Below are 27,046 nucleotides of genomic sequence, written 5' to 3'. Positions count from 1 at the left end.
TGAAGCACCTGTTTTCACCCCCTCAGTGGCTACCCACTGGGGACCTCTCTCTACTCAGAGCGTTCCTGTCCTTTCCATCCATCAATACATCTGTTGCTTTTCTGTAACTCTGGTCTCCACATTGAATTCTTTGCTTGCCAAAGATAAGAACTTAGAAAGAGCTGCCTGGGGTCCACAGACTCCAGGCCTGCTCCCAAAAACCCCTATTCAACAGGTCAGGAGTCAGAGAGGCTCAGGCATCAGTGTTCCAGCTCTCAGACATACCAGGCACATACCCGCGGCAGACAGCTCTTCCAGAGGAGGTGCCAGGGACCGGGCACCAGTGTACAGCTCTTTCAAGGATGCCAGCCACAGACCAGCAGCACCAGTCACAGGCAATGTGGAAGCAGGGTCGGAGGCAGGAGCAGTGACCAGGCAGTGATTTGGAGTAGAAATCAGGTCTCAGAGGTCTCGGAGGCCTGCAAAGTTCCCAGAAGTCTCAAAGGTCTTTCCAGGAGAGTCTGTCGAGCTGTCTGAATCCCCTGCTTTTATCCCCTTCGGGGAGTCTGCCTTTCGATTCTGATTGGTCTGTTTTCAATATTAGCTCCATTTCTAAGACTTAATTGGCATTGGTGTGAGCTTTAACCTGATTGGTCCATTTACAAAATCAGGTGGGCTTTAAAACTGAAACCCACCTTTCAGTGGGCTGGTGCATCCAACCCCAGCCCATGCTGTGGTCAGGTGTTGGAGTGAGCCCCATAGCAGAGCCAGGGGTAGGTCCCGGTGGCCAGACTGTGGGCTGCTGTGGCATAGCCCAAGCTAATGCCACTGGAGTGGGTATTGCTGCCACCTTTGGAGGAGGTCACCGGGCTGGACCACAGGGTATGTAAAAGCTGTAGGTGGAGCTCATTGTGAGGGTGGAGGGCTGCGTGCCCTGGGGCCCTCTCTTTCTGGCTAGCGCTGGAGCCAGACCAGTTCCACTTTATCTGAATGATGCTGGTCAGGTTCAACCCTGTCTGCTATGTCTCCAAAATCATTGCCCCTTTAAAAAACAAACAGGGCCTCTCCGGTGGCGCAGCGGTTGAGCGTGCACTGTGAAGCTATCCGCAGCCTCTGTAGCACCAGCTCGATTCCCAGCCGGCCAGGGAGAACCCCACATGGTGCGGCAGACCTCTCCTGCCTCACCCGCCGCTCCCCTCAGCAGTATCTTTGGTCCATCTGCCTGTTCTGCTCCCCGTTCTGGCTCTGGTGAATTCTCTCAACCTCCCGCACTTCTGATCTGTACCCCAGTTTTGTATAAAAATAAATAAAATCTTTAAAACAAACAAACAAACAAACTTGGCTGGGGTGTGAAAACTTGGCCCTGCACCAGCTTTGGCTATCTTGCACTGGGGGCAGAACAGAACTAGGGGGAGAGAGGTTAGGAAAGTGGAGAAAACCACTTGGCTGTACCCCTGAACCAGGAGCTGAGGGGGTTCTTCTTGCAGATTCATGTCCTCTGAACCAGTCTGAATATTCTAAAAGAAATGTGCCATAAAATAAATAAAGCAATCTCCACTCACAGGGTTATTCACTAATGTTTAGGCTAAATTAAGCTACTACTGTAACAGGACCCCTGGAACCTGCCCCTGTTTTGTTACCTTCCTGTTGTTGAAAACCACAAAACTCCCACCAGCCAATACCTTGCTTCCCTGCTACCACTCCCTGGTCATCAACCCCATAAAACCACCAACCCCTTGCTGTTCTGAAGCCCAGGGCTATTTCACCCCTCTCCGACTTACTGTGTGACCCACACACATATTCCTCACTTGAAATTGGTTATTAGCTCTTGCAAAATTTGTCAGGGATTCATTGGTGGAAGCCAGACAAACACACTTCAGTGTCAGCAGCAGTATCAGACATTGACTGATGGACGACAGCTGCTTGTGGCTCCTTCGGTGATATTCGCAGAGGCTGCAGCTGGCTTCCTGCAGATTTTCCAACAAGACCACTTGTAAGACTCACTAAGCACTTCCACTGACTGAGCTGAAATTCACCAATATCCTCAGAGCGCTGCTTCCCGAAGTAAAGTGAGGTCCGGCAGCAGGAAGGTCCATGATCAGCACCTACTACAGGGGGTTCAGTGCACATGAGTTTCCTAACCTGATTTCACTCAGAGGGGTTCTGTGTGAGAACAGACTTTGGGAAGCGAGGTGGGAGCAGGAAGACTGGGGTAGGAAGGCCCCTGCGTTGTCCAGGAGGAACGACTCTCCGGGGCAGGTGGTAGGTAGATTCTGGAAATACTGTGCTGGTAGGACTCTGCTCTGGCATCAGCTTACCTGAGAGACAGACACAGTGGACACCTCCAACATGTGGAACAGAGGACGTGGACCAGGGGGTTGTCCTACACTTCTTTTCCATCTCAGTGCCAGGAGGAAGATCAAGGACTTCAATTTTTTTTTAAGATTTATTTATTTATACAAGAGCTTGGGGTACAGGCCAGAGGTGTGGGGGGTGAAGATTCGCCAGAGAGAGCGGGGAACAGAACAGGCAGACAGACCGAAATACACTGCTGAGGGGAGCAGCGGGTGAGACAGGAGAGGTCGGCTGTGCCATGTGGGACCCTCGCTGGCCCGCTGGGGAATCGAACCAGCGCTGCTGAGGGTGCGGACAGCTCCACAGCGCTGCGTTCTACCAGCCGCGCCACCGGGGAGGCCAAAGGACGTTTTTGAAATATTTAGTTTGGGGTGTTCAAATGGAAATGTTGAGATTTGGAGTTCCGTGCTCTATATTTAAGCCAGAGATGAAGAATTTGGAGTTGTCAGTGTTTCAAAGGAATTCAGTCTATAGCTGCACCAATCACGAGGGGCGGGGGCGAGTGATGGGTGTTGCTTTTTTGCATAGAGAAGCGGGCCCAGAACCACTCCTTGGTCAGGGAGGTGGAGAGCAAACCGTGGAAGCGTGGAACGAGGTGAGTGTGGCATCCACACATCCAAACCAGCCGAGAGTTCCCGGGAGAGTCAAATGTTGGTGACTGATGAGTGCAGCAGGCCTGGGGTCTAGCATCGCGGAGGACACAGTGGTCATTACTAGCAGTTGTTTCACAGTGGCAGGAAGAAGGGAGAGAGCAGACAACAGTCAGCATTTGAGGAAGCAAAGGAATGGGGTGGAGCCGTGCCTGGCACAGGAAGCAGGCGACAGATGCAGAGCAAGAAAAGGGTTCCCGGGGCCTCCCCGGTGGTGCAGCGGTTGAGCGCTGGGTTGCGAAGCTGCCCACAGCCTCTGCAGCGCCGGTTCGATCCCCGGCTGCTCCCCGGCCACCAGAGGAGGGTCCCACATGGCACGCAGACCTCTCCTGCCGCCCGCTGCTCCCCTCAGCAGTGTGCTTCGGTCCTTCTGCCTGCTCTGCTCCCTGCTCTGGCTCCGGTGAATTTTCTCACCCTCCCGTGCTTCTGACTGTACCCAGTGCATGTATAAACAAAACAAACAAACAAACAAATAAATAAATAAAAATAAAAACAGAAAAAAAAAAAAAAAGAAAAGGGTTCCCGGCAAACGGCTGTTTGGGCGGTTGGGAGGACAGTGAAGTACAGTCAGGGGCGAGAAGGCGGGCAGCTGGTCAAGGCTGTGGTCAGGACAGCTCTCATTGTGGTCACTGAAGTTCAATCTTCCAAAGAAAGCTCTGTGAGCTGACGGAAAATATACCCTGAGGGCAGTGGCTGTTCTTATATCACCCTCTCACTCCTGGAGGAAGGGGAGATAGTTCATCCCAAATCTCTTCTGGTGGATGAAGGATGTAGCCAGGGGGAGGCAGCAGGAAGGCAGACTTCACTCAAGAGTAGGGTAGGACAGTGCTGACACCGGGAGCTGCCAGCACGAGGCACAGGAGGAACTGGAGAATGGCACGTCAGCACAAATGCTGGGGAGAGGAGGGTGGCAGGGACAGCAAGATAAATGCTGTGCTGGCCAAGCACAGCTTGGGGTCTAGGGGACAGGGCCCCCAGGCCTTTTGTGCGCTCTCAATTTTCTTGTGCTTTTTTCAAAGATGCTTTAGGCAAACCCAAGGAAAAACACATTTATATATGTTCACACAAATTATTTTTAACATAACCACTATTTATGTTTTTCATTCTTCAATCTGGAGATTTGGCCACACCAGGGCATAGGTGTCTTCATTCCTTCTTCCCCTGCCCTTTTTTTTTTTTTAAAGATTATTTATGCATACAAGAGCCGGGGTAGGTCAGAGGTGTGGGGGTTGAGGGGATTCACCAGAGACAGAGTGGGGAACAGAACAGGCAGACTGATGAAATACACTGCTCAGGGGAGCAGTGGGCGAGTCAGGAGCGGTCTGTTGCACCGTGTGGGTAGCTGCCTGGCTGGGGATCAAACCCTCACTGCAGAGGCCTCGGACAGCCCCATAGGTTGTGTCTAAACCCCTTGTGCCTCCAGGGAGGCCCACTGCTGCCCTTTTTAACCGCTGCATAATATTCCATCACAGAATTTATTTACCCCCACCACGAACATGTGAAGTGTTTCCAGTCTTCTGCTACTTCAGACAGTGCTACAGCGAATAACCCAGTGTAATAGTCATTTGGGAGTTTCCATGCAAGAGAAATGCCTAGAAATGAAATTTCTGACAGAGTATGTGCATTTTAAATTTTAATAGATATGATAAAATGCTTTTCACATAGGTTGTATGAATATATATGCCCACTAGCCATATATGAGAAAATGTTTCCTCACATCTTAGTCAACATATTGTGTTACTTTTGATTTTTGCTATTCTAAGTGAAAATGATATCTCAATGTAATCCTAACTTTTTTATCTTTTTATGTATAAGGTAGGACTTCTTTGCATATTTTTACAGTTTTTGGCCTTTCCTTTTTGACTAATAAGAACTTTTTACATCTCAGAAAATTAATGTTTTGTTGCATCTCAGTTGTGTTTTTCAAGTTTGTCATTAATTTTCTGACTATGCCTATAACGATTTTTGTGAGAGTGAGATATTCTGTGCATTAAAATTTCCCTGTATTTCTCTTGGGCTTCTGATTTGTTATTCCATAGTAGCAAGGGCTGTGCTGTCCAAGATTATAAAGAGACTTTCCCATAATTTTTTCTGTCTACGGTTTAACACATTACATCTAAATCTGTCGCATTTATCCTGCTATAAAAGGTATGTGTACTTCAAATCTTTTCCCCCCTAAACGACTACTTAATTACCTCAATAACCTATGTTAAATAAACCATTTTCTGCCCACTGATTTAAAACACTAGACTGGATAGAATCCTAGGCTTTCAGTAGGAAAATGTGTAATCAATTTTATTTTCACTTATTTATGTCTTAGGTAGTTTTTTATATTATCATTCCAAGCATATTGTTTTATTCTGGGGGGTGACCCCTGAAAACTGAGATTTCTTACTTTCCATGTATGTGATGAAAATCTAGATTCACTCTTGTGCAGAATCCTATGATAAAGGTAACTTCATTGCCTTATTTTATAGATGAGAAAATTGGACCAGAGAGAAGTTAAGAACCTTGCCCAGAAGACTCACTCTGTCATTCCTCGTCTCTTGCCCAGTTCTGCACAACTAGTAAGTGACTGAGTCCAAGTTAACTACTACTCCACACACAGGTATAGTTTTTTTTTTAAAAAAAAAAATCTATTTATTTATGCATACAAGAACTGGGGTGCAGACCAGAGGCACAAGGTGGGGTTGATGAGAGGATTCACCAGAGACAGAGTGGGGAGCAGAACAGGCAGATAGACCGAAATACACTGCTGAGGGGAGAAGTGGGCGAGATAGGTCTGCTGCATTATGTGGGTTGCTCCTGGGCGGCAGGGGATCGAACTCATGCTCAGTGGCTGGTGACAGCTTGATAGCTCTGTCTTTAACCACTGCGCCACCAGCGAGGCCCCAGGTCTACTTAGTTTAAAGAAACATTAGCTGATGCTTGCGGACACTGTGTTTATGAGTGTAAAGTGGGGATAGCAAGGTCACCTCCATTGTGGGGTTGCTCTGATGGCTAACACCTCAGTCCATGTGTACATATGCACCAGGGGAAGCCAGCTTTCTCTTCATTTCCTAACTTAGAGCCTCTTTCATGCGAAGCCATGTATTTCTTCACCACTGAGCAGTGAGACCTAGTTCTGGCTTTAAATCTCAAATTAACAGCAGACTTTTCAGAGGCTCCCTTTCATCTGTAAAACGAATGCAATGACAGGGTCTACCTACATATATCATTCTACAGATCAAATGAATTAAATATACAAAAAGCCAACACGGTATGCACCCACATTCTCCACCTCACCAGCCCATGATCCCTTTTGCTGGCACCTCCCCTTCAGCTGTCACCAGGACTGCTCTCTTCCGTTCCAGCCCTGCTCCTTATTTTATCTGGAAGGCGAAGCTAAGGATTGCAAAAGGCTTAGTCCCAAACCTACTCCCTCAAATATCTCACCTGTCTGTCCACTGCCCTCCCACAGTCATGGCTTCTAGTAGGAAACTGGGCTAAGTGGGTAGCAGCCCAGGCAGACCTCAGATCAGTGCTCACTCGCGGGCTTTGCCCTCCCTGCTCAGGAAGGGGCCCTCTCTTCCTCCATCACCCCACACTTCTCTCCTTTGGTCTCTGGAGTCAAATGAACTTAATGTTTCTGGCTTTGAACTTGATTAACACAGTAAGTGATCGCCCTCTACAACCCTCCTGCCTCTTTCCATCAAGGTGGGCTCCAGCTTTTCATCTCAGAGTTTGAGATGGTGCTGGCTTCCTGTTCCCAGTTAAGCTGGGGAGTGCCCGAGTTTCTGTGCCATTCTTGATCGCTTGCTGCTGGAGAGGCTTCTTGTGCACCTTACAGCGCTGGACAGATGACGTCCTGGAAGGCAAGCCGCATCATCCTTTACCAACACTCACGGGGCAAATGATTTGTCTTGGGACCTCTGTTGAATTCAGAGCTGATTATGGGCTAACATTTATTGTGCACAGGGTAGGTCCTGAACCATCTTCATACTCTCTTCCACTGAATTTTCACAGTAATTATACTGGGAGACGTGGACATGGCTGGGCAAGGAGAGGTGGAAGCCTTGGTGGTCCATGTTCACCACACAAACAGTTTTCCAACAGCCTAGAGAGGGCACTGCGTTGGGGGGAGTCTGCCTGGATGAACCTGACATTGTCAGATAAACATCACTGGGAAGACCACATTGGGAGGGAACACAGAGTGGGATCAGGAGTGTAAATTTACTCAATTTTTTTGACCACCTGGGGTGCAGTCCAGTTTGAAGCGCTATTGGATAGGGAAACTATTTTCTGACTATGTAGTCCCTCTGTCTGGGGGTCTGCATGCCTGTGCAGCCAGGGCCTCTGTGAGGGTCTTATCAAACGTGGAGTCAGTCTATCTAGAGTTCATTTTCTCAGCTGAGTCTATTTGGAGGTTCATCTGTCTGTCTGGCTAGAGGCCCATCTGTCTGAGGATGGAGGTCTGTCTCATTGGCTGCTGACTTGTCTGCCAAGCTTTGTGCATCTACTGTCTAGCTCAAGGGCTGGGGGTCTGCCTTGCCAGGGCACTGTGTGAACAGCAAGGGGCCAGTCTGGTTGGAGATGTGTCTAAATAGGGTCTGACTTGTTTATTCACCTGTTCAGATGGGGTTCATGTGGTGTGGGAGCTGTGTACCCAGCTCGGGATCTAGCTAGCCAGTTGGCTTAAGGTCCAGCTATCTCACTATCTGACTGGTTCATCCACTGAGGTCTGTCTCAAGCATCTGCTGATCTGCCATGGACACCCAATTGGGAGATGGTCTGGATAGGGGGGTATCTGTCTGGTTTATGATGGTTATTTGCCTGTCTGGCCAGTTGACTGCCTGGAGGTCTACCTATCTGCCTCTCTGGGAGCCTGGCTGGCTGGTTGGGGAGTATGTACAGTTAAGGTTCTGGGAGTCCAGCTGTCTAGTCGGGAGTCTGACTAAAAGGTCAGTCTGTATGCATTTGGCGGTGGGTCTAAGAGAATATGTGTCTCCATTCAGTTGGGTGTTTTTATCTGTCTGAAATTTCTCCAGCTAGGGGTTCATCTGGCTGGTAGCTGTCTGGCTGCCCAGTTGGGGAAGGGTGCTGATCTTTTTGATGGTCTCTTGTTGAAGATGACGTATCAGGCTGCTGTTCAGCCTATCTTTGTGGACTGTCCCACTGACGGTCTGGCCATCTACAGGTTATGGCTATCTGCCTGTCCAGACAGGGGTCTGTCTGCCCATCTGGGGATCTTACTACCTGTCAGAAATCAGTCTGCTTAGCTGTCACGCCTGCCTTGGGTCTGTCTGAATGGGGGTTTGGGGGGTGGGGGGAAATCAGTTTTTATCCAGATGCATCCATCTTGCTGCGTTGTGTACTAAGTGTTTCAGTCAGTGAAGCTCAGAAAACAAAATGAACTAGTCCATTATGTGTGTTGGGGGAGGGGATCACACTGTCCAGCAGTCCTCCTGTCTGGCCTCCCCTTCACAACTAAGGGTGTCACTCAGTCCCTTGGGACTGGTCTCCTTCCTGATGGTCATTCTCGCCTCTGCAGCGGTGCAGCCTCAGCAGCCTTCGCGCCCTCCCCGAGCCTCAAGCCCTGAATGCTATAATCACGGGGGTAGAATTCCCACATTTCCCACCCTGCAAATCTTTTATTTTGATGCAGGCGTGGTGGTCCCAGTCCCAACAGTTCACAGTAGCACATGGCCGTCAGCTCCAAGGCAGGCCTCCCGGGTGAACACATGGCCGGCCGGCACTCACACCCGGCTCCACTCGGCGGGGGGGTCCCGCGGGCCCTTCGGTTTTCCAATGCGCAGATTGAAGCCTGCGAGAGGAGGGTCACATGGGCCTCACGCCAAGAGGGGGTGTGGGGGGCAGCCGATAGCGGTCGGCCCTCCGGGTTCACCGCAGCCACACGCAGAGGGCTCGGCCACACCCCCAAGCCCCCAGCTCGGGCTTCCCTCAAAGCCAGGCCCAGACTCGGGGGTCACTTACCGAGCCCGCCGCTGGGCGCCCCGTTCGCCACATCCTCGTAGGCACTCGCTGCAGCCGGGGTTCGCTCCGCGGGAACTGCAGGCGGGAGAGGCCCCCATCAGCTCGGGGACCCGCCGCCACCCCGGGGGATGCGCCGGCGGGAGGGGCGGCCCCGGAGGGGACCCCAGCGCGCCGGGCCGGGGCACTTCCGCGCGGAAGCCCCAGCTGCGCCCCGCGGCGGGCGTGGCCGGGGTCTGGCCAGCTCGGGGGTGACCGGCCGGGCCGAGGCGGGGGTCCCCTTCCGGCGCTGACCCGGCTGGTAAGCGCCCCCCGCCCCCTTCCCCACTCCCCCTTCCCCCCTCCCCCTTCCCCCCTCCCCCGCGCGCCCCAACGCACCGCGGCTGGGCGGCGCCCCCGACTCGTCCCCCGCGCGCGCCGGCGCTCGCAGCGCGCGCGGGGTGACCTGGCTGTAGAGCGCCTCCCCCCGGCCCGCGCCGCCGCCGCCGGGGCCCCGCGCTTCTGCACCGACGCGTAGGTGTCGTCCATGGCGGGGGCCTGCGCGGGCGCTGGGAGGCTCCTGCGGGCGGGAGGAAGTGAGGCCGCGGGCGGGGGCGGGGGCGGGGGCGGGGGGCGGGGAGCACCCGCCGCTTCCTCCCTCCGCCCCGCGGGCTGGGGGGGGGTGCGAGGGCGGGGGGCGCCGGCGTCGGGGTTCCCGAGACTGGCGCCCGGCGGGCTGGGGGCAGGCGCGGGGGACGGCTGGGGGCGCTGGGCGCTGCTTCGGGTACGCGTGTGGGCTGAGACAGGAGGCAGTGGCTTCTGGAGAGAGGAGGAGGGGGGCCGCCCTGGATGCGCCAGCTTTAGATGCAACCGGTGAGGCTGTCCACAGCCTCTGCAGCACGAGTTCGAGCCCCAGGCTGGCCAGGGAGCTACCCACATGGCGCGGCAGACCTCTCCTGTCTCACCCGCTGCACCCCTCAGCAGTGGATTTCAGTAGATCTGCCTGTTCTGCTCGCTGCTCTTGTCTCTGGTGAATCCTCAATCTCTCTCTCTTTCTCTCTCTCTCTCACACTCACGCACCTCTGGCCTGTCCCCCAGCTCTTGTATGCATAAATAAATAAATCTTTAAAAAAAAATAGAGGAGAAGGCCTCAGGACTAGGGCTGAAACCTGCTGCAAAGGCTGAGTCCACTCTGCAGCTCCTGACTCGAGGCCTGCTAAAGTGAGGGCTGAGTTAAGGTCTGGGAGAGCAGCAAAGGGGCCAACGTAGAAGGCAGGCCTGGCCCTGGAGCTAGAGGGCAGGGCATCCCCTAGATGAGCATGTCCCCCCTAGCCTTCCCAGAGCCCAACTCATAGTAAGCGAACACTTGGTGCCTGGTGTTTCCAGGGTGAGCAGGAAGGAAGGACGGGCTGCAGCTAGTACCTGAGCACCCCGCCGATTGGGCGAGGGTTGGCAAGAAGGTCCGGAGGAGGCCGCGGGGAACCGGCCTCATATAGTGGAGCACGATTCTGGGGAAAGACAGGAGGTGGGTGGGCACTGGGCTCAGCAGGGAAGAGCAGGAGGAGACAGCCTGAGAAGGGGGTAACGGAGGAGGACAAGGTGGCAATCACTGGGCCGGTCCCTGCTTCCAGTAGGCCTGGAGGAGTCTGTGATGGTGACTACAGACCTCTGCTCGGGGGCCGCATCTCTGAGGGTGTTGATGGTGGACGAGAGTGGGAAGGGATCTTGATACCTCCTTGAGGTTCTGGTTGTGGGGGGTGGCATTTTGGAGCGCTGAGAGGAACATCTGAGACACTGTGTGGTGCAGGAACCTGTACTGCTCCTGGTAAGGGAAGAGCATTGTCAAGAAGGGACTGGAGGAGGAGGGCCAGGTTCAGAGCAGCAGGGGATTGAGGCTCCCACCTCTGTCTGCACGAAGGAGGGCCGCTGTGTCCGCATGTTGAGGACCACATCAAAGAGGCTGAAATTAGGTGGGATTGTCTGGGCAGAGAGACAGGGCATGTGAGCAGAACTCAAGCGCAGGGACCCTGCACTGCCCTTGTGCACAGGTAGGCCCTCATCATACCTGGGTCAGGAGCAGCTGCCTCACATAATCCACAGTGCACAGGACACCTGTTCGACCACAGCCTGCGCTGATAAATGAGCAAAGCCAGCTCTGTCATGATCCCTTTTGGATGGGGCATTGGAGTTGAGGGTTGAGTCCCAGAACTCCCGGATTATAATTTAAAAGGAAACCCTTCTTAACTGCTTATATATTTGTGATCAACTATGTGCTTTCTCCCCAGCAGGCAGTCTGCATGCAATAAAGGCTAATAATTTCAGTAGATACAGCGTGAGCAAGTGTGGCCTCGGGGTTTCTTGAAACAGACACTCAAGCTGCAAGACTTGCTCCAAGCCCTCACTGTTCTTCCTGTCTCTTGCCCATAGGCATTTCTCCCCCCACCCACTGTCAACCTCTCCCCCAATCCACACCAGACCCAGATAAACCCATTTCCTAAACCTGCAGTGGACACAGAGGGGAGGGCAGGGGCCAGATCCTTGGAGGCGATGTGCCTCCTCCACCATGGTGAGCACATGCTCAGGGTGGCTGGGCACCCCTCTGTCTGGCCAGGACATATACTGCAGCTGATACACACGTCGGGATTCCTGAAACACAGAAGAGGGGGCAGCGAATATAAAAAGAAAAAAAGAACAACACTTACTATCGACTACATGTCAGACTCAGTTTTAACTCCAACAGATAACAACAGGAGACATGCCAGTTTACTGGTGAGAAAACAGACAGCAAACACTTCTTCCCCTGTGGGAGCCTCCTCGTCCCCTTTTGATACCTTCTGGAAGGTGACTTGGAGAGTCCTGAGAATAATGTCCGCATTCACCCACTTCTCCTTTTTCTGAAGATGCGGGGCAAGTGGAAGAAAAGGGAGAACAAAGATCACAAAGCCAAAAGACACATTCACAGAAAATAAAGCACTTTTGCTAAAAAAAAAAAATTCAGTTAGCCCAGTCATTCCTCATGCTTTTCATCAGGTACACGTTTGACAAAGGGGAGAAACAAACTATTCTTAACCCCATTCTTAATTCTTTAACTGTTAAGAAACATACATGACTATTCTTAAGCCCAAACAAGCTCATTTACAGTGACTAAATGATTTATTTTGTTCTAAAACAGAACAGTTTTGTTGTATTTACTGTATGTATGACTTGAGGTCAGAGGTTTTCCTGGGTTCATTGGAAATGGTAAGAGAATAAGGACTCTAAGAACCTCACCAGGCATACTTACATTAGAGATAACCATGGTGATAATTAAAATCCAAAAAGCAGTGCATATATTGAGTTGGAACTGTTTGCGTGCTGTTACCAGAATTCCCTCAGTGTGAGAGAGCTGCCAGAAAACCGTTCTTCCTTTGAGGCCTAGCCCAAAAACTTGCTGCTCTGAGAATCTTCCATGAAACCTCCCACAACATCCAAGACTCCATAAAACGCTGTTCCCACCTCTGCCCCAGCTCACCAGGGTGATGTAGAAGAGCCCGATCTGTAGGGGTTTTTGCTCTTGGGCCCAGTAACGCTCACACTTTTTCTGCAAGAGGCAAGAGACAAAGGGCAGGAGTGAAGTGATTCTGCTTTTTTAGAGTTCCAGCTCAATCCACACACACATCTAACAGAACAGCCCAGGCACTGATGCAGGCAGCATAGGCAGCTGTGGGTATGATGGAGGCTAGCTGCAGAGCCGTGGCAGATGATACACAAGCTAAACATAGACTTGAGTTTCTGACTGTGTAGAGGAAACCAGTCTAGAATATTCTCCCACTGTAAGCAACTAAAAAATTGCTCAAGATATATGAGCCACTATTTTCATACACTGGGCCACAAGCATTGCAGGATTGAGATCACTACATAAAGGGAAACACATCAAACCCTGTGTTCTCCTGCTCACTGCTTAGAGCCTCACCAGTAGCAAGACATGGAGAGTCCAATGACCCCACTGAGTGAAAACCCAGAGATCATGGCTCAGGGCAGCCAAAGCAGCTGAATTTGAAAGGCAGAGCCTAAAAAGAACAAAATTATGCAAAGAAAGCAAAAACTCCAAGAAGTCTGCATGAGTGTCTCATTGAGACTTTAACTGAATAATAATCTGAGCACATGGAACATAAGGCTAGGCAAAAGTAACATCCTATGAAAGAAAAAGGAGTGTAAGAAACATTTCTTAGAGCTCACAATGGGGCAGAAATAATCCACATTTCCTCCATCCAGAGTGGTAAGACCAGACTGATTTTTAAGGGCCATTCACTAGAAGGACCACACATGAGAGAGAGTGAAATTACTTCTAGACTTAGAGTCTTCAGTAAAACTGCCCCTATGAAATCTTACAAATAAAATTTAAAGTGATCAAATGTCCAAAAGCAACTGTCATGCAGAAAAATTTAAATGCATTCCTGTGTAAAATTCAAAATACCAAGCATCAAGAAATCATAAAAATTTACTAGGTGTAAAAACAAGCAAGAAAATATGACACATAACCAGGAGAAAAATCGTTCAATACAAAAAAAGCTGATCGAGATGAGGAAAGAAAACAAAGCTCTTAAAATGGTTTTTTTAATATACTCAAAGATGCAAAAGAAAGCATGAACATGATGAAAAGTAAAAGATATGAAAAAATACCTAACTGAAACTTCTAGAGAGGAAAAAAGAAAATATATTAAATGAAAAATTCACAATCTAACAGACAACAGAAGATCAGTGAATACAAAGACACAGCAATAGAAACTATTCAAAATGAAAAAAGAGAAAATGATTGGGAAAAAGATGAACAGAGAATCAATTATCTGTGGAAATATAGTCACCAACCTGGATTCCAGAGGAGAGGAACAATAGGGGAGAACAGAAATGTTATTTGAAGAAACGGTAGCTGGAAAATTTTCCAAATTTAATGGATCTATGAACCACAGTAAGAAGAAACAGAGTCATGCAAGTCATATCATAATCAAATTGCTGGAAAACAATGATGAAGAGAAAATCTTAAGAGCATCATGCAGGAGAAGCCACAGGTACATACTGAGAAGCAGATATAATGATAGCAGAATTTTGCCTGAAACTCTACAAAGTCAGTGATGTGACATCCTAAAAATGCTGAAATTTTAAATAAACAGCTTTTAAACAAAAGCTCAGAAAATGTATCACCAACAAACTTGTATTGTGAAAAATATCAAAATAAGTGACAAAAGGAACACGATACTAGTAGAGTATAGATCTATAAAAAGAAATAAGAGTAAAGGAAAAGTACATGAGTGGCTAAATGTAAAAGGTATATTTCCTTTTTAACATCTTGAAAAGATAATCTAGTGAATTTTACCAACATAGGATGAACTGATACCAATCTTTCACAAACTTTTCCCAAAAAACTGAAGGCAGAACATTTCCCAGCGTATAGTACAAAGTGAGTATTACTTTGAACCAAAAGCAGACATAGACATCACTAGAAAATAAAGCTACTAACTACCGTTTCATGAATATAGACAGCAGTCTAACAGACAGCAGAAGATCAGTGAAATCCTCGACAAAATACTGACAACAGATGATATACATCATGACCAGCTGGCATTAACTCCAAAATGCAAGGATGACTCAATATGTGAACCAATAATGGCATAAACCATATTAATAGAAAATAAAACAAAAACATGCAATCATCTGAATAGATGCAATTTTTTTGGGATAAAATTCAACACCATTTCATTATAAAAAATGCAAAAAAAACTAAAAATGGAAAGTAAATGCCTCATAGAAAACCCCACATTAAAAAAAAAAAAGTCAGCTAATCTCATACTTAATGATGAAAGACTTAACTGTTTTGCCTTTAAGATCAGGAACAAGACAAGGGTATTTCTACTTGCTACTTCTGTTCAATTTTGCACTGGAAGTTCTAGTCAGTGAAATTAGGAAAAAATAAATGAAGGAAAGAAGGGAGGAAGGACAAAAAGAAAGGAAGATAGCAAAGAGGAAGGAGGGAGGCAGAGAGGGAGGAAGAGAGAAGAAAACTATCTCAATTTGAGATGACATGATGTTATATACAGAAAACCCTAAAGAATACACACAAAACGCACACACACACAAACTTAGAATTACAGCTAACAAACAAGTTCAGCAAAGTTGCAGGATAAAAGATCAATGCAGAGAAACCAACTGTATTTCTATATAGTGAAAACCATCCTGTTGCAATAAGTAAACTGAAAATGAAATAAAGATGATCACTCCATTTACAAGAGCATCAGAAAATATGAGCTACTCAGGAATAAATTTAACAAAAAGTGCAAGACTACAGAACATTGCTGAAAGAAATGCAGACGTCGATAAATGGAAATTGGCAGACGTCGGTATCTTTCCATTTATTTTGTGTACAGAAGAAAATATTGGCAGAAAGAACCCCCAAAGTGGTAAATACAGTATAATACAATTGGTATTAAATCCAACAAGGCTTTGTGAAGCTATTGGCAAGCTGATCTTAACAGTGATGGAAACACAAGGTGACCTGGACCCCCAAGAGTACCCTCAGGTTTGGTGATTTGCTTGGAAGACTCACAGAACTTGCACAGAGCTGTACCTGCAGTGAAATGATACAGACTATCAACGAGCAAAGGGAAAGGTGCATAGAACAAAGTCTAGAGGAAACAAGGTGCCAGAATCCAAAGGTTGTCTCCCAGTGGAGTTGTGCAGGATATGCTTAATACCTCCACCAATGAGTTGTGATGACACGTGTGGAATGTCCCGGGGTCTTTATTGGGGCACTCTATGTGGTATGTCAGCACCCTCTGAACCAAAACTTTAGAATCCCAGAAGGAGAGCAGATATTCATTGTAAAATCACATTGTTTGCATAGATGGTTGAGGCATAGTGAGTCATTCTTACTAGAAATCCAAGTTTCAGCCAAGAGTCAACCTTGCAAGGCCTTTTTAAGCAGAAGCAATTATACCTATTGTGTTAATTATTTTCTACACAGTAAGTGACCAAAATAGCTAAAACAATCTTGAAAAAAGAACAACTATGGAGAAGACTCATATTTCCCAATTCAAAAATGACTACAAAGCTACAATCACTAAAGTCATGTAGTACTGGCATGAAGATAGATATACAAATAAACTAAAAAGAATTGAAAGCCCTAAAAGAAAACTCTTACAAATGTAATGGTCAATTGATTTTCAACAGTATAGCAGGACCACAATCTTTTCAAGAAATGGTACTGGGGCAAGGGGATAGCCACATGCAAAAGAGTGAATCCAGACCCCAACCTCAGATTACATAAAAAAACTAACTCAAAATGGATCATGCTCAGCGAAATAAGCCAGAAAGAAAAAGAAAAATACCGGATGGTCTCACTCATGGCAGGAATCTAGAAAACTTAAATAAGAGACCAGGAAAAAGAATAACTATAAGAAAGTAAAAATCAAAATCAACAAACAGCTATGAACCAGAGACACTCTATGGGGGGTGGGGGGGCGGGGAAAGGAGGGATTGGGGTCAAAATAAGGGGGTTGCAATTGTATGGGGAATATAAAAATAAAATTTAAATTAAAAAAAATTCTACTTTAAATAGAATGTAAAACATTCTAATTTAAATACAAAGTGTTCATTATGTAAAAAAAAAAGAATGTATTAAATAGAGAGAATTGGCACATTTGCAATATGGAGTCTTCCAATTAAAAATATGGCTTTTATTGATTATCTCTTCTTTAGCATCTCTCAATATTTTATAATTTTCTCGATGGAGGTTGTGTACATCTTTTTTAGATATATATTTTGGTAGTTAATATATTTTATGTTATATTAAAATCTATCTTTAAACTTTAAAAAAAAATGGATCAGACAAAGATGTAAGCGAGAAAACTATAAAACACTTAGAAGAAAACACACGAGTAAATCTTCATGACTTTTAACCAAAAGTGACTTCTTAGATACACCAAAAGCACAAGCAAAACAACAGGTAATCTAGAATTCACAAAATTAAAAAGTGGTTATGCTTCAAAGAACATTATCAAGAAAATTGGAAAGACTGTGTACAAAATGGGAAAAATATTGATCAATCATATCGGAAAGGGACTTTTTCCCAGAACTCTTACAACTCAATTATAAAGAGATAAACAATGCAACTAAAATACATGGGCAAAGGATGTGAATAGACATTTGTCCAAAGAAGATAAGCACATGAAAAGATGTTCATTTCATTAGGCAAATGCAAACCAAAACCACGACCAGATACCACTTCTCACCATTAGGATACCTAATAAAACCCCAGAGAAAAACAAGTGTTGGTGAGTGTACCGAGAAAGAGGAACCTTTGTGCATCACTGGTCAGAGTGTAAAATGGTGCACTCTCTGTGGACAACAAAAAAACCTAAACTTAGAATCACCAGATGAATCAACAATTCTGCTTCTGGGTCTACACCAAAATGATTGAAAACAGGGGCTTAAAACAGATGTTTATATTTCAGTATTCATAGCACCATTATTCACAACAGCCAAAGGGTAGAAACAACCCAAATATCTGCCAAAAGATGAATGGAGAAACAAAATGTTGTCTATACATGTGAAACATAATGAATTATATTGCAATATTATTCAACAAAATATTATTTGTCCTTAAAAAGAGTGAAATTCTGATACATGCATATATATATGTGTGTGTGTATACACACACACACACACACACACACACACACCTTGAAAACATTTTGAGTGAAATAAACCAGACACAAAAGGACAAATATTGTATGATTCCACCTATATGAGGTACTTAGAATAGGCAAAGTAATTGAGACCAAAAGCATAATGAAGACTACCAGAAGCTGGGCAAGGAGGAATCAGGAGTAATTGTTACATGGGTAGAGCGTTTCTGTTTGGGATGATGAACAAGTTCTGGAAATGGTGATGATGGCTGTATAACATTGTCAGTATACTTAAAACCTCTGAATGCTACATTTGAAATGGTAGTTTTTATGTTAGGTATAGCTTACTGCACTTGAGAAACACCGCTTGCTTGTATTATAGCCAACCTACTGTTGGCTATAATAAAACGCAAGTAATAACAAGCACTGGTGAAGGTGTGAAGAAACTGGAACCCTTATACATTTCTGGTTAGAACCTAAAATGATGTAGCCATTGTGGAAAACAGTTTGGCAATTTCTGACAATGTTAAAAATGAAGTTATTATGTGACCCCACAATTCTACTTCTAGATATATACCCAAGAGATATAGAAACATACACAATTCTTGTGTATGAACATGACTGTTCATAGTAATGTTATTTGTAATATCCCAAAACTGAAAATAGCTTAAGCCTTACAAACTTATTAATAAATTAAATAAATGAACAAATAAATTAAATAGAATATTATTCATGAGGAAAAAGGAGTGAAGTGCTGATACTGATATATGCTACAATGTTTATAAACATAATAAAAACATTATTGTAAGTGAAAGAAGACAGTCAAGAAAGACAATATATGATTCCACCTATATTAAAAGTTCAAAACAGGCAAATCTAGAGATTAAAAGCAGTTTACGGATTGCATAGGGTAGAGGTTGATGGCAAATAGGAAATGAGTGCTAATAGAACATGGTTTCTTTATGGGGTGATAAAAATAAAATTTATTGTGGTTATGGTTGTATAACCTAGGAATGTACTAAAAACAACCAAATTGCACAATTAAGCAGATGAACTGCATCTCAATAAAACTGGTTTTTTCTTAAATTATAATCTAAAGCAAAAATAATAGTGTATTATGGTATATATTTCATATTTAGAATTAAAACACATGGTAATAATAACATAAGTCATTGAAAGAGAAGATTGAAAAGTCCTCATCATTTTACATGAAATGGCATAAAATTATTTGAATGCAGCTTGTGTCAATTAAAGATTATATATTGTGGACCCCCACTAAAGCACATAACACAAAGAGGTATGTCTAATAAGTGAATAATGGCTATGAAATTGATTCATAAATTCTTAACCTGAAAGAAGACAGAAAAGAAGAAGAAAGGGGAAAAAACTGATGGAACAAATAGAAAACAACCTGCAAGATGGTGGATTTAGAGCCAACATTATTGATGATCACATTAAAGGCTAAATGTTCCAATTAAAGGCAGGAATTGTCAGAGGAGATAAAAAAGTAAGTCCCCATGAGATTGTAGCTATAGGAAGCTCACTTTAAAAATAAAGATGAATATGGATAAAAAGCAAAAGAATGAAAAAGACAAGTACACTCTGAAAATACTGAAGTGGCTACATTAATAAAAGTGCGCTTCAGAAAAAAAGGATTATTACCAGAGATAAAAACAGACATTACATATTGGAGAAGGGATTGGGTCATTAAGAAGACGCAATCCTAACTGCATATGCCCTCATTATGGGGTTTTAAAACACCTCAAGTAAAAACGGACAGAATTGAAAGGAGAAATACTGATAGATAAATCCAAAGTTAGAGTTGGTGATTTTAACACTCCTCTTTCAGTAAATAATAAGGCAAATTAAAAAAGTAATGAGGCAAATTAAAAAAGTAACCCCTGGTGGCACGAGAGGTTAAGACGCAACACTGTGAAGCTATCCGCGGCCACTGCAGCACGAGTTCGAGTTCAATCTCCGGCCAGGGAGCAACCCAGATGGTGCAGCAAACCTCTCCTGCCTGGCCTGCTGCTCCCCTCAGCAGTGTATTTCAGTCAATCCGCCTGTTCTGTTCCCCACTCTGTCTCTGGTACATCCTCTCACCCTCCCGCACCTCTGGCCTGTACCCCAGTTCTTGCATGCATAAATAAATCTTAAGAAAAAGTAATGAGACTAGTAAGATTTGAATAGTACTACTGGCAATCTCATTATAATTGACATAATAATTGAAAAAAAATACTATTGACAAACTGTCCTGACAATTATACATCTGGAGATTTCAACACTCCTCTCTCAGCAACTGATAGAAAATTTAGAGAAAAGAAATCAGTAAAGATATATGATACAGTAAATACAGAAGAGATAATAAAGTGTTTCAAAAAAGACACAGCCCAAATTTGACCAAATAGATATTTACAGACCAAATTGATATAACACTCACTCAATAAAGCAGAATATACAGTGTTTTCGAGTGTACATTACCGAGACAGACATATTCATGGCCATAAAAAAATTTCAGGACATTTAGAAGGACATTAGCTAATATCATTTAGTTAATGGCATTAACTAAAAGGCAGTAATAAGAAGATACATGGTAACCCCCTCTTAACCTCCTCCTATAATATTTGGAAACTGAATCAGCCATGGTCAAATACCATGTTTCAACAGAGAAATTAGAGAACATTTTGAACTAATTGAAAAAGAAGACACATCACACCAAGTTTTTGAGATACAGCTACAGCAGCGCTTATAGAAAAATGAGTAACATCAAATATTTGTGTATGAAAAAAGAAAAATCTCAAACCAATGATCTAAGCTTCAGAAACTAAAAACTGAAGGGTAAATTGAACCAAAATAAGCAGAATAAATTAAATTAGAAAGAGAAGGAATTAATGAAATAGAAAATGACAAACAAGAAAATGAATAAAAACTAAAGCTAGTTTTTTAAAAATAGAACATTGATAAATCTCTAGCTCAGTCACTGGCTAACTTCTACTATACAGGGCCAGATAATAAATATTGACAATCTACTTAACTTGCAAATACTAAACTCTGCCATTTTAGCATTAAAGCAGGCATAGACAGTATGGCAGCAAATGAGTGAGCTGTGTTCCAATACATTTTATTTACAAAAACAGACAGCAGGGCAGACTTAGCATAATAGGTAAAGTGCGCCCATCTTTACTCCAGCTGGGCTGATGGGATGGGAGGGCAGGAAACCACGTTTCCAAAACCACAAACAAGAAGGCACCACTACAGATTGTACAGATTGACCAGCCAAAGTCATTCAGGGCAACACTTACTCCACCCCACCCTCACAGCGGGAGATGCAGAAAGAACTGCCTTCATGATGACAGACATTTTTTGAGGAACTAATTTATGCTAACAGGCAAAACAAAGATCCCTGCCCTCATGGGACTTTCTTTTAATCACAGAGATGGACAATCAATAACGCACATTATACATTCATAAAAAATCTTGTATGTTAGAAGTTGATAAGAACTGTGTAGCAGAAGGGAGGACTGAGGAGAAGGGTGGGAGGCCTGGGAGTTTGAAATCATGAGAGATCTAGGAAGATCTCACTGAGGAAGTAGCAGTTGAGCAAAGACCTGAAAGTGGGGATGAAAGAAGCTAGGGGGAGAAATGTCCCAGGCAGCAGGCACTGTCCAGGCCCAGGCCCTGAAGCACAGCAGTCCCTGGCCTGTCTATCAGCAAAGGCCAAAGCAGTAGTGTGAACAAGGGGAAGAGGTGGAGATACAAAAGCTATGCTGGAAGCCACAATACAGGGCCTGAAGGTCTGCTGGTGCAGAAGGGGGTTGGAAGACCAGCAGGAGAGGGGATGCCAATCCTGGAGGGGTGTACTATGAACAAAAGGAAAAAGATGAACAAAGAGATCCTTCAGCAGAGTCACTGAGACATTGGACCCTTGAATCCTGGAATCAGGGGGGCAGCTAGCAGCATTTTCCACTTTCCTCCGTGAACAAGGAGGTGCGTTCCGGGGGGGGGGGGTGAGGCCACCTACCTGCCCGTTCTCCACCTCGCGACAAGCCATCAGGATCACCTGGAGAAGAGGGGTAAGGAGAGAGGAGGTGATCTGGCTTAGGGGATGAGAGAAATAGGCCCAAGGAAGGGCTCAGAATGCTGGCCCCACCTAACCCTTCCCGGAAGCTGACCTTGACCCCAAATTCCCAGACCAGACGCCAGAAGTCCAGCAAGGTGTTGGGCAGGGGTCCCTGTGTGGCAATGTAGGCCTGGCTGCCATCTGTACCCTGGTGAAGGTTGAGTTTACTACCAAGATCACAGTCACCCCCCCTTCTTCCCCTCCCGGATCCCCAGCCTGACCCGTATGAAGTTGCCATTGATGTAGTCACTGTGTCCCTCCTCCCGGAGCAGGGAGAGGATCACCCGGGTCTGATCATCTGCCGGTGGGAAAGGAGAGAAGCATGGTTGGGGAGCATCAAAGTCCTAACAGCCTCCTGGATACAAGCCAGCAGCAGGGAGATTCCCCGGGAAGCCCAGCGAGGTGTCCCCGGGGCTGCTGTGGGGTGGTGGTGGGACAGAACCAAGCACGGCTCCGGGAGAGGGGCTGGAGGACAGTGGGGAGTGGCTGTGCTGACACCTGGGCGTGGGGTGGGGTCCCCTGCCCCAACTCACAAGGCACCACATCTTTATAGCGGTTCTTCTTCACATTTTCCGGCTGGCAGCCGGCGTTGGCGGGGTACACATTGTCAGCCTTCCAGGAGATCTGGCGGGCCCGGATGTCCTGAGGGAGGACAGAGGAGGGAGAGAAGAGGCGGTCAGAGCCCGGGGACCCCGTGGGATTCCCAGGGGTGCAGGGCCCTTGGCCTGGAGCCGTGCGTGCAGATGCCCAGGCTGCACCAGGCCGGATGACTGCAAGGACGCACCCCTGCGTCCATGTCTGCCTGGAAAGTTCCCACAGCTGCTTCCTAAGTTCCTCTATTTAAGGGCGCATCACCTGCAGCCAGCGGCGCCTAAGCGCGCCACCGGCACCCCTCGCCGGCTCGCACCGCCCGGGGGTGTCTGGGGTCCTCAGGACGAGCGCCCAGGAGCCGAGCGCCTCTCCGCCCGCTTCTGTGGCTTAACCTTCGGCCACTTGGGCTACTGAAGTTCGCCTTCCCCGGGGGGTCGGGGGGGCAGCTCCGTCGGGGCCATGGCCACCCCGTTCCCTGCAGGGCCTCCCGGTTCCTCTCCTGCAACCGCGCCCTGCCTGGACGGCGGCCGCGACCTAGGGGCGCCCGGGGCGGGACGGTTCCCCAGCGGCGCCCGCGCCCGCAGCGCGAGGGCGCGGCTCCCCGACTTCTGGACTCGCCTCCCGGCTCTAGCGGGCGGCGGAGCCGGGCCCGAGGGCGCCGCAGAGGGGCCGGAGGGGAGCGCGAGCTCGGGCAGGAGCCGCCCCGGGGCCGGGGCCGAGGGCCAGGCGGCGGAGCGCAGCGGGCAGCAGCCCCGCGGCCGGGCAGGGCGCGCCCCGCCGCCCCACGCCCCGCACTCACGCTGAACTCGCCGGCGAGACCCGCGCCCGCCCCGCCGCCCCGCGCCTCCAGCCGCTCCACGAAGCTCCGCGCCGCCTCCCAGCTCCGGCTCATGCTGCGGCCGCCGCGCGCCCCGAGTCCGCCCCGACGACCCGGCCCGCGGGGGACGCCTTGGCCGCCCCGCCCCGCCCCGCCGGCCAATGGGAGCCGCCGCGGCCTCGCCCCTCGCCCGCGCCCCTGCAGCCGGGGCCCCCGCCGCCGCTCCGACCCTGACCGCGGCCGGGGCCGCCTGGCGGGGCGCGGCCGGGCAGCGGGGCGCCCCTGGAGCCGGTTAGGGGCGCCGCGCCCGCGGCTGGAGCACGTCGGACCCGCTGGCCGGGAGGCGCCGGGGCCCGCCGCGCCGGGAGCTGGACCGCGACGGCCCGAGCGCGCGGAGGGGCCGCTCCCCACCGGCCTCGGGAACCCGCGGGGGTCCGCCCGGCGCCCGGAGTCGGGAGGGACCGGAGAGAGGACACCCGCGCCTCCGCGCCCTGCGCAGGGCCGGGGGGTGGACACCCCCGCGCCGGGCGTTTCCAGGGGCGCCTCCTTGTTGTGCTCTGGGAGAGCGGCTGGAACCGGGGCGCCAGGCGGGCCCCGGCCCCATTTTGAGGATCTCAACCCGCGGGAGCCCGCTGGGAACCCGAGACCGGGGGACGAGGTTTTCCCAGCGCTCCTGAAGAGCTTGTTTCTGTCCCCACGGCCCGTCTCCGGCACCTGCGCGCGGAAAGCCGGGGCGACTTCTGCCCCGCGCGGGGACGGGGAGCGGCTGAGCGAGCGGAGGGCTGGGCCACCCCCACCCGGGTGGGGGAGACTTGAGGGGTGTCCTCCGAGGGGCTTCTGTGCAGTCGTGTGAGGTCCTTGAAGTGCTGAAGGTGACTAATGGGTGAGGTGCACTTCGAAGTCAGAGTGCTCACTGGCTCCGTTTGTGGATCGATTCATTAACTGGCTAGCAGAGCTAATCCGGAAAGACCAACTTCCAGACGTGCTTTGAGCGCCTCCTTGTCCCGCTGCCCTGTCCAGGGAGAGTGAAGGCAGCCATAGGCAGTGCATGGAGGAACGCGTGACTGTCAATGAAACCTTCCTTGCAGATGCTGACATTTTGATTTCATGTAGTTTTCAATGTCTCACGAAACATTCTGTTACTATGCTGACAGAGTTTAAGCGGCTGAGAGGTCAGTGTCAGTGGGCATTAAATGGCGGGGGAGAGTTCATTTTTTGAAGCTAGTGGGGATCTCTGCGGACTCAGCGTTTGCTTCACCTTTGAAAGTTCAAAGATGGGCGGTTGTGATCACTGAGATTAGTTCTTGGGGGACAGTGGGAGTTCCTTGGAAGTTCATAGGGGACTGTGAGAATATGTTGATGGCAGTCACTGGAATGTCGGTGACGGCGGCAGACAGGACAGCCCATGAAGTTCTCTGCCATTAACAAACTTGGAGTCTAAATGAATTTGCAATGGGGGGAGGCTGGGGAGAGCCATCCAGAGCAGCTCTGCCTTTCACTTTCCCAGCTCAAGCTTTTATTGAAGATGTGAACGCAGAACAAGAAAATAGCACACAATTGTGTTTTTGCTTATACAGATGAATAAGTTACTGCTGAAATCAAGTTTTCCTGGTTAGTGGGGAACATGCGCACAAGCCAGCACGTCCTCAGAGGAGAGGAGTCAATTCTGGGACGAAGTTCTGTTTGCAGAGCTTCTGATGTCCTGGAACTCCGTATGCAGAGTAAACAGGTCTTCTCCAAAACTCCAGCCCCCTTTAGGGCAGCTGGCTCCCAACAGGTGACAGTGGAGTAACTGGGGGACTATGTTTTGAGTTTTAGTTTAAGCAATGGCAGGATCAAGAGTCAGGGGAGGTCACTGTGGGCTTCCATGGGGCCACAAGAGTAAATGTCAGAGGGTGGCTGAGACTTCATGGCCATGGGCTGATGGAGACTCAGGGAGGCAGGATGCATGTCTCAGTGATCTCTGAGAAAACATGGAGGTTTGTTGGTATAGTTACAGAGACTCAAGTTCCTGAGGACTCATGGATACTGGTGGTAGTCATTCAGGACTAGAACTTGAGTAAACAGACAGGAGTCACTATGTCCTTTGTGGCCCTTGGTGGATGTCACTGGAAGATTACTAGAAATTGGTATCCGGGAAGCAGAGGCAGTAATGAGGGTCAGTGGGCCATCCATATTGTCTGTGCTACCTGAGAGGCAGGGCAGCTGACCCAGCAACTGGAGTCCTGGAAAGCTGAGGCTCCTATTAGGGGATCTAGGATTATGATTCATCCATGCAAGCGTGTGTATATGTCTGTCCACCTGGATTGAGGGTCTATCCCCCCAGCAGGTTTGGGGGTTCTATCTTGTTCAGGGTCTTTGTTGTTACAGGTTGTTACTTACTGGCAGAAGCTAAGTCTGTCAAGCTGTAAGTCTGGCTGACTAGTTGACTGGATAGGTGGGGTATCTCTGGTGGGGTAACCTTTGTCCAGTTGTGGGCAGGAGGGTGGAAGGGCTATCTATCCTTGATAGGTTGTCTTGGGTCACCTCCCAATTGGCTGGAGATGTCCATGTGTCTTGCCACAGGTCTTTCTGGATGCCCGAGTACCTTCCTATCTGCACAGTAACCTGTGTTCACTTATCTTTTTGCCCCACTGGACTCTTTCCCTGGGACTCTGTCTACTACCTTTAGATAGATACACAGGTGTAGCTAGGCATCTATATATCCAGTTTGGTGATCTGTTTTTCTGCCTGACTAGGGATCTGTAAGTATTTGTGGCTGTCCCTGTAGTCCACTTATACTCTGGCTGGGTATCTGCTGCTTGCCCTCTTCTCCAACCAGGGCTGGCCTTTGGACACCATTCCTCTACATCTCCCTCAACATCCAAACTCTTCGGCTCGCCCTCTACTGAGCTCAGACTGGGTATGGGGCATGGGAAGACTAAGACCTCCTTTGACAGCCTGGTTCGCATCACTTCTCTCTTCTCCCAGAAGACTAAGCTGTGTTCTGGAATGGGACACCCTGCTGCTTATTCACCCTACTGGTAATAAACCCCCTGCTGGCTGGCACTGCCCTCCAAAGATCCTGAGAAGCCCAAGTCCCACAGGCTTGCCAGTTTGGAGTATTTGCTGAGCTGCCACTTCACAGAGCTGAGTGGACAGAGTGCTGCAAGGTGGCAGGGGATACACTTGCAGTGCTGTGAGGGACCCTGTCTGGGCCAGAGTCACAAAGGAAAATTATGACTTTACAGTGGAGAAAACCTGCAGACATCACTTTAACACCGGAAGCCTGTGGGGAGGTATTTTGAGACAATGATGTCCCCACTGTAGTTTTCTGCCTATCTTTTTGGTTAGTACAAAAAAAGAGAAGTGTGAAAACACTCCCTTATTCCACTCTTGAGAAGCTGTGGGCTGGGTGGGATGATCCACTGACCTAGCCCAAGTCCGGCATTTAGTAAACAGGAAAAACGCCACCCTCTCCAGTCACATGTGGCATCCAGTGTCCATTGGCGCACTCTAACTGCCTTTGGAGGGGTCTTTGTTACAATCTTCTCTCTTCAGGGTTCTACGACACTGTGTTCTGCACTGATGTCTCCTAAGGTTTCAGCCCCTCCTCTCCTTAAGTGCTGTGGACCTGCGGGTCCCTGCTCTTCCCCAGTCGCACAGAACGCCCAGTCTGAGCCACTTGTTTCTGTAACTTGACCAGCACCATCCATCTCAGGCTCCTGACATGGGCCTCCCAGGGAGCCCCTGTGTCTTCATGCCATCAGGGAGCGCCCAGAGCACTGGCCAAGGTCCTCCCTCCTCTCTCTCCATGTGCCTGCTTTGTCTCTTCACAGGTCTGTCCTAACCCAGCATGTCATCACATCCTTCCAGGTCAAGCTGTACGCATTCCATAGGGTTGTAATAACCATTCTAGGTACAACCAGGGAGCTGTGTACACACT

The 27,046-nt window shown here is 48.2% G+C and overlaps 1 protein-coding gene across 1 annotated transcript; it reads right to left on the bottom strand.

Annotated features, from left to right (window-relative positions):
- Positions 1 to 3,502: 3,502 nt before the first annotated feature.
- PTPN18 (protein tyrosine phosphatase non-receptor type 18) lies at positions 3,503 to 23,196 on the bottom strand. The gene is made up of 15 exons (XM_054699449.1): positions 23,104 to 23,196; positions 22,247 to 22,355; positions 21,935 to 22,011; positions 21,766 to 21,861; positions 21,615 to 21,653; positions 12,445 to 12,513; positions 11,765 to 11,827; positions 11,434 to 11,579; positions 10,999 to 11,065; positions 10,836 to 10,913; positions 10,666 to 10,755; positions 10,350 to 10,441; positions 9,333 to 9,730; positions 8,958 to 9,032; positions 3,503 to 8,787 (listed from the first exon to the last, which is right to left on the bottom strand). The coding sequence occupies exons 1-15, from the start codon at positions 23,194 to 23,196 to the stop codon at positions 8,720 to 8,722; spliced, it is 1,560 nt and encodes a 519-aa protein (XP_054555424.1). The 3' UTR covers positions 3,503 to 8,719.
- Positions 23,197 to 27,046: the final 3,850 nt, after the last annotated feature.

This window comes from Talpa occidentalis, unplaced genomic scaffold, assembly GCF_014898055.3.
Source record: "Talpa occidentalis isolate TD23 unplaced genomic scaffold, MPIMG_talOcc4v2.1 talOcc4.3, whole genome shotgun sequence".
NCBI classification, from domain to species: Eukaryota; Metazoa; Chordata; class Mammalia; order Eulipotyphla; family Talpidae; genus Talpa; species Talpa occidentalis.
This window is presented reverse-complemented; position numbering and strand designations above follow the sequence as displayed.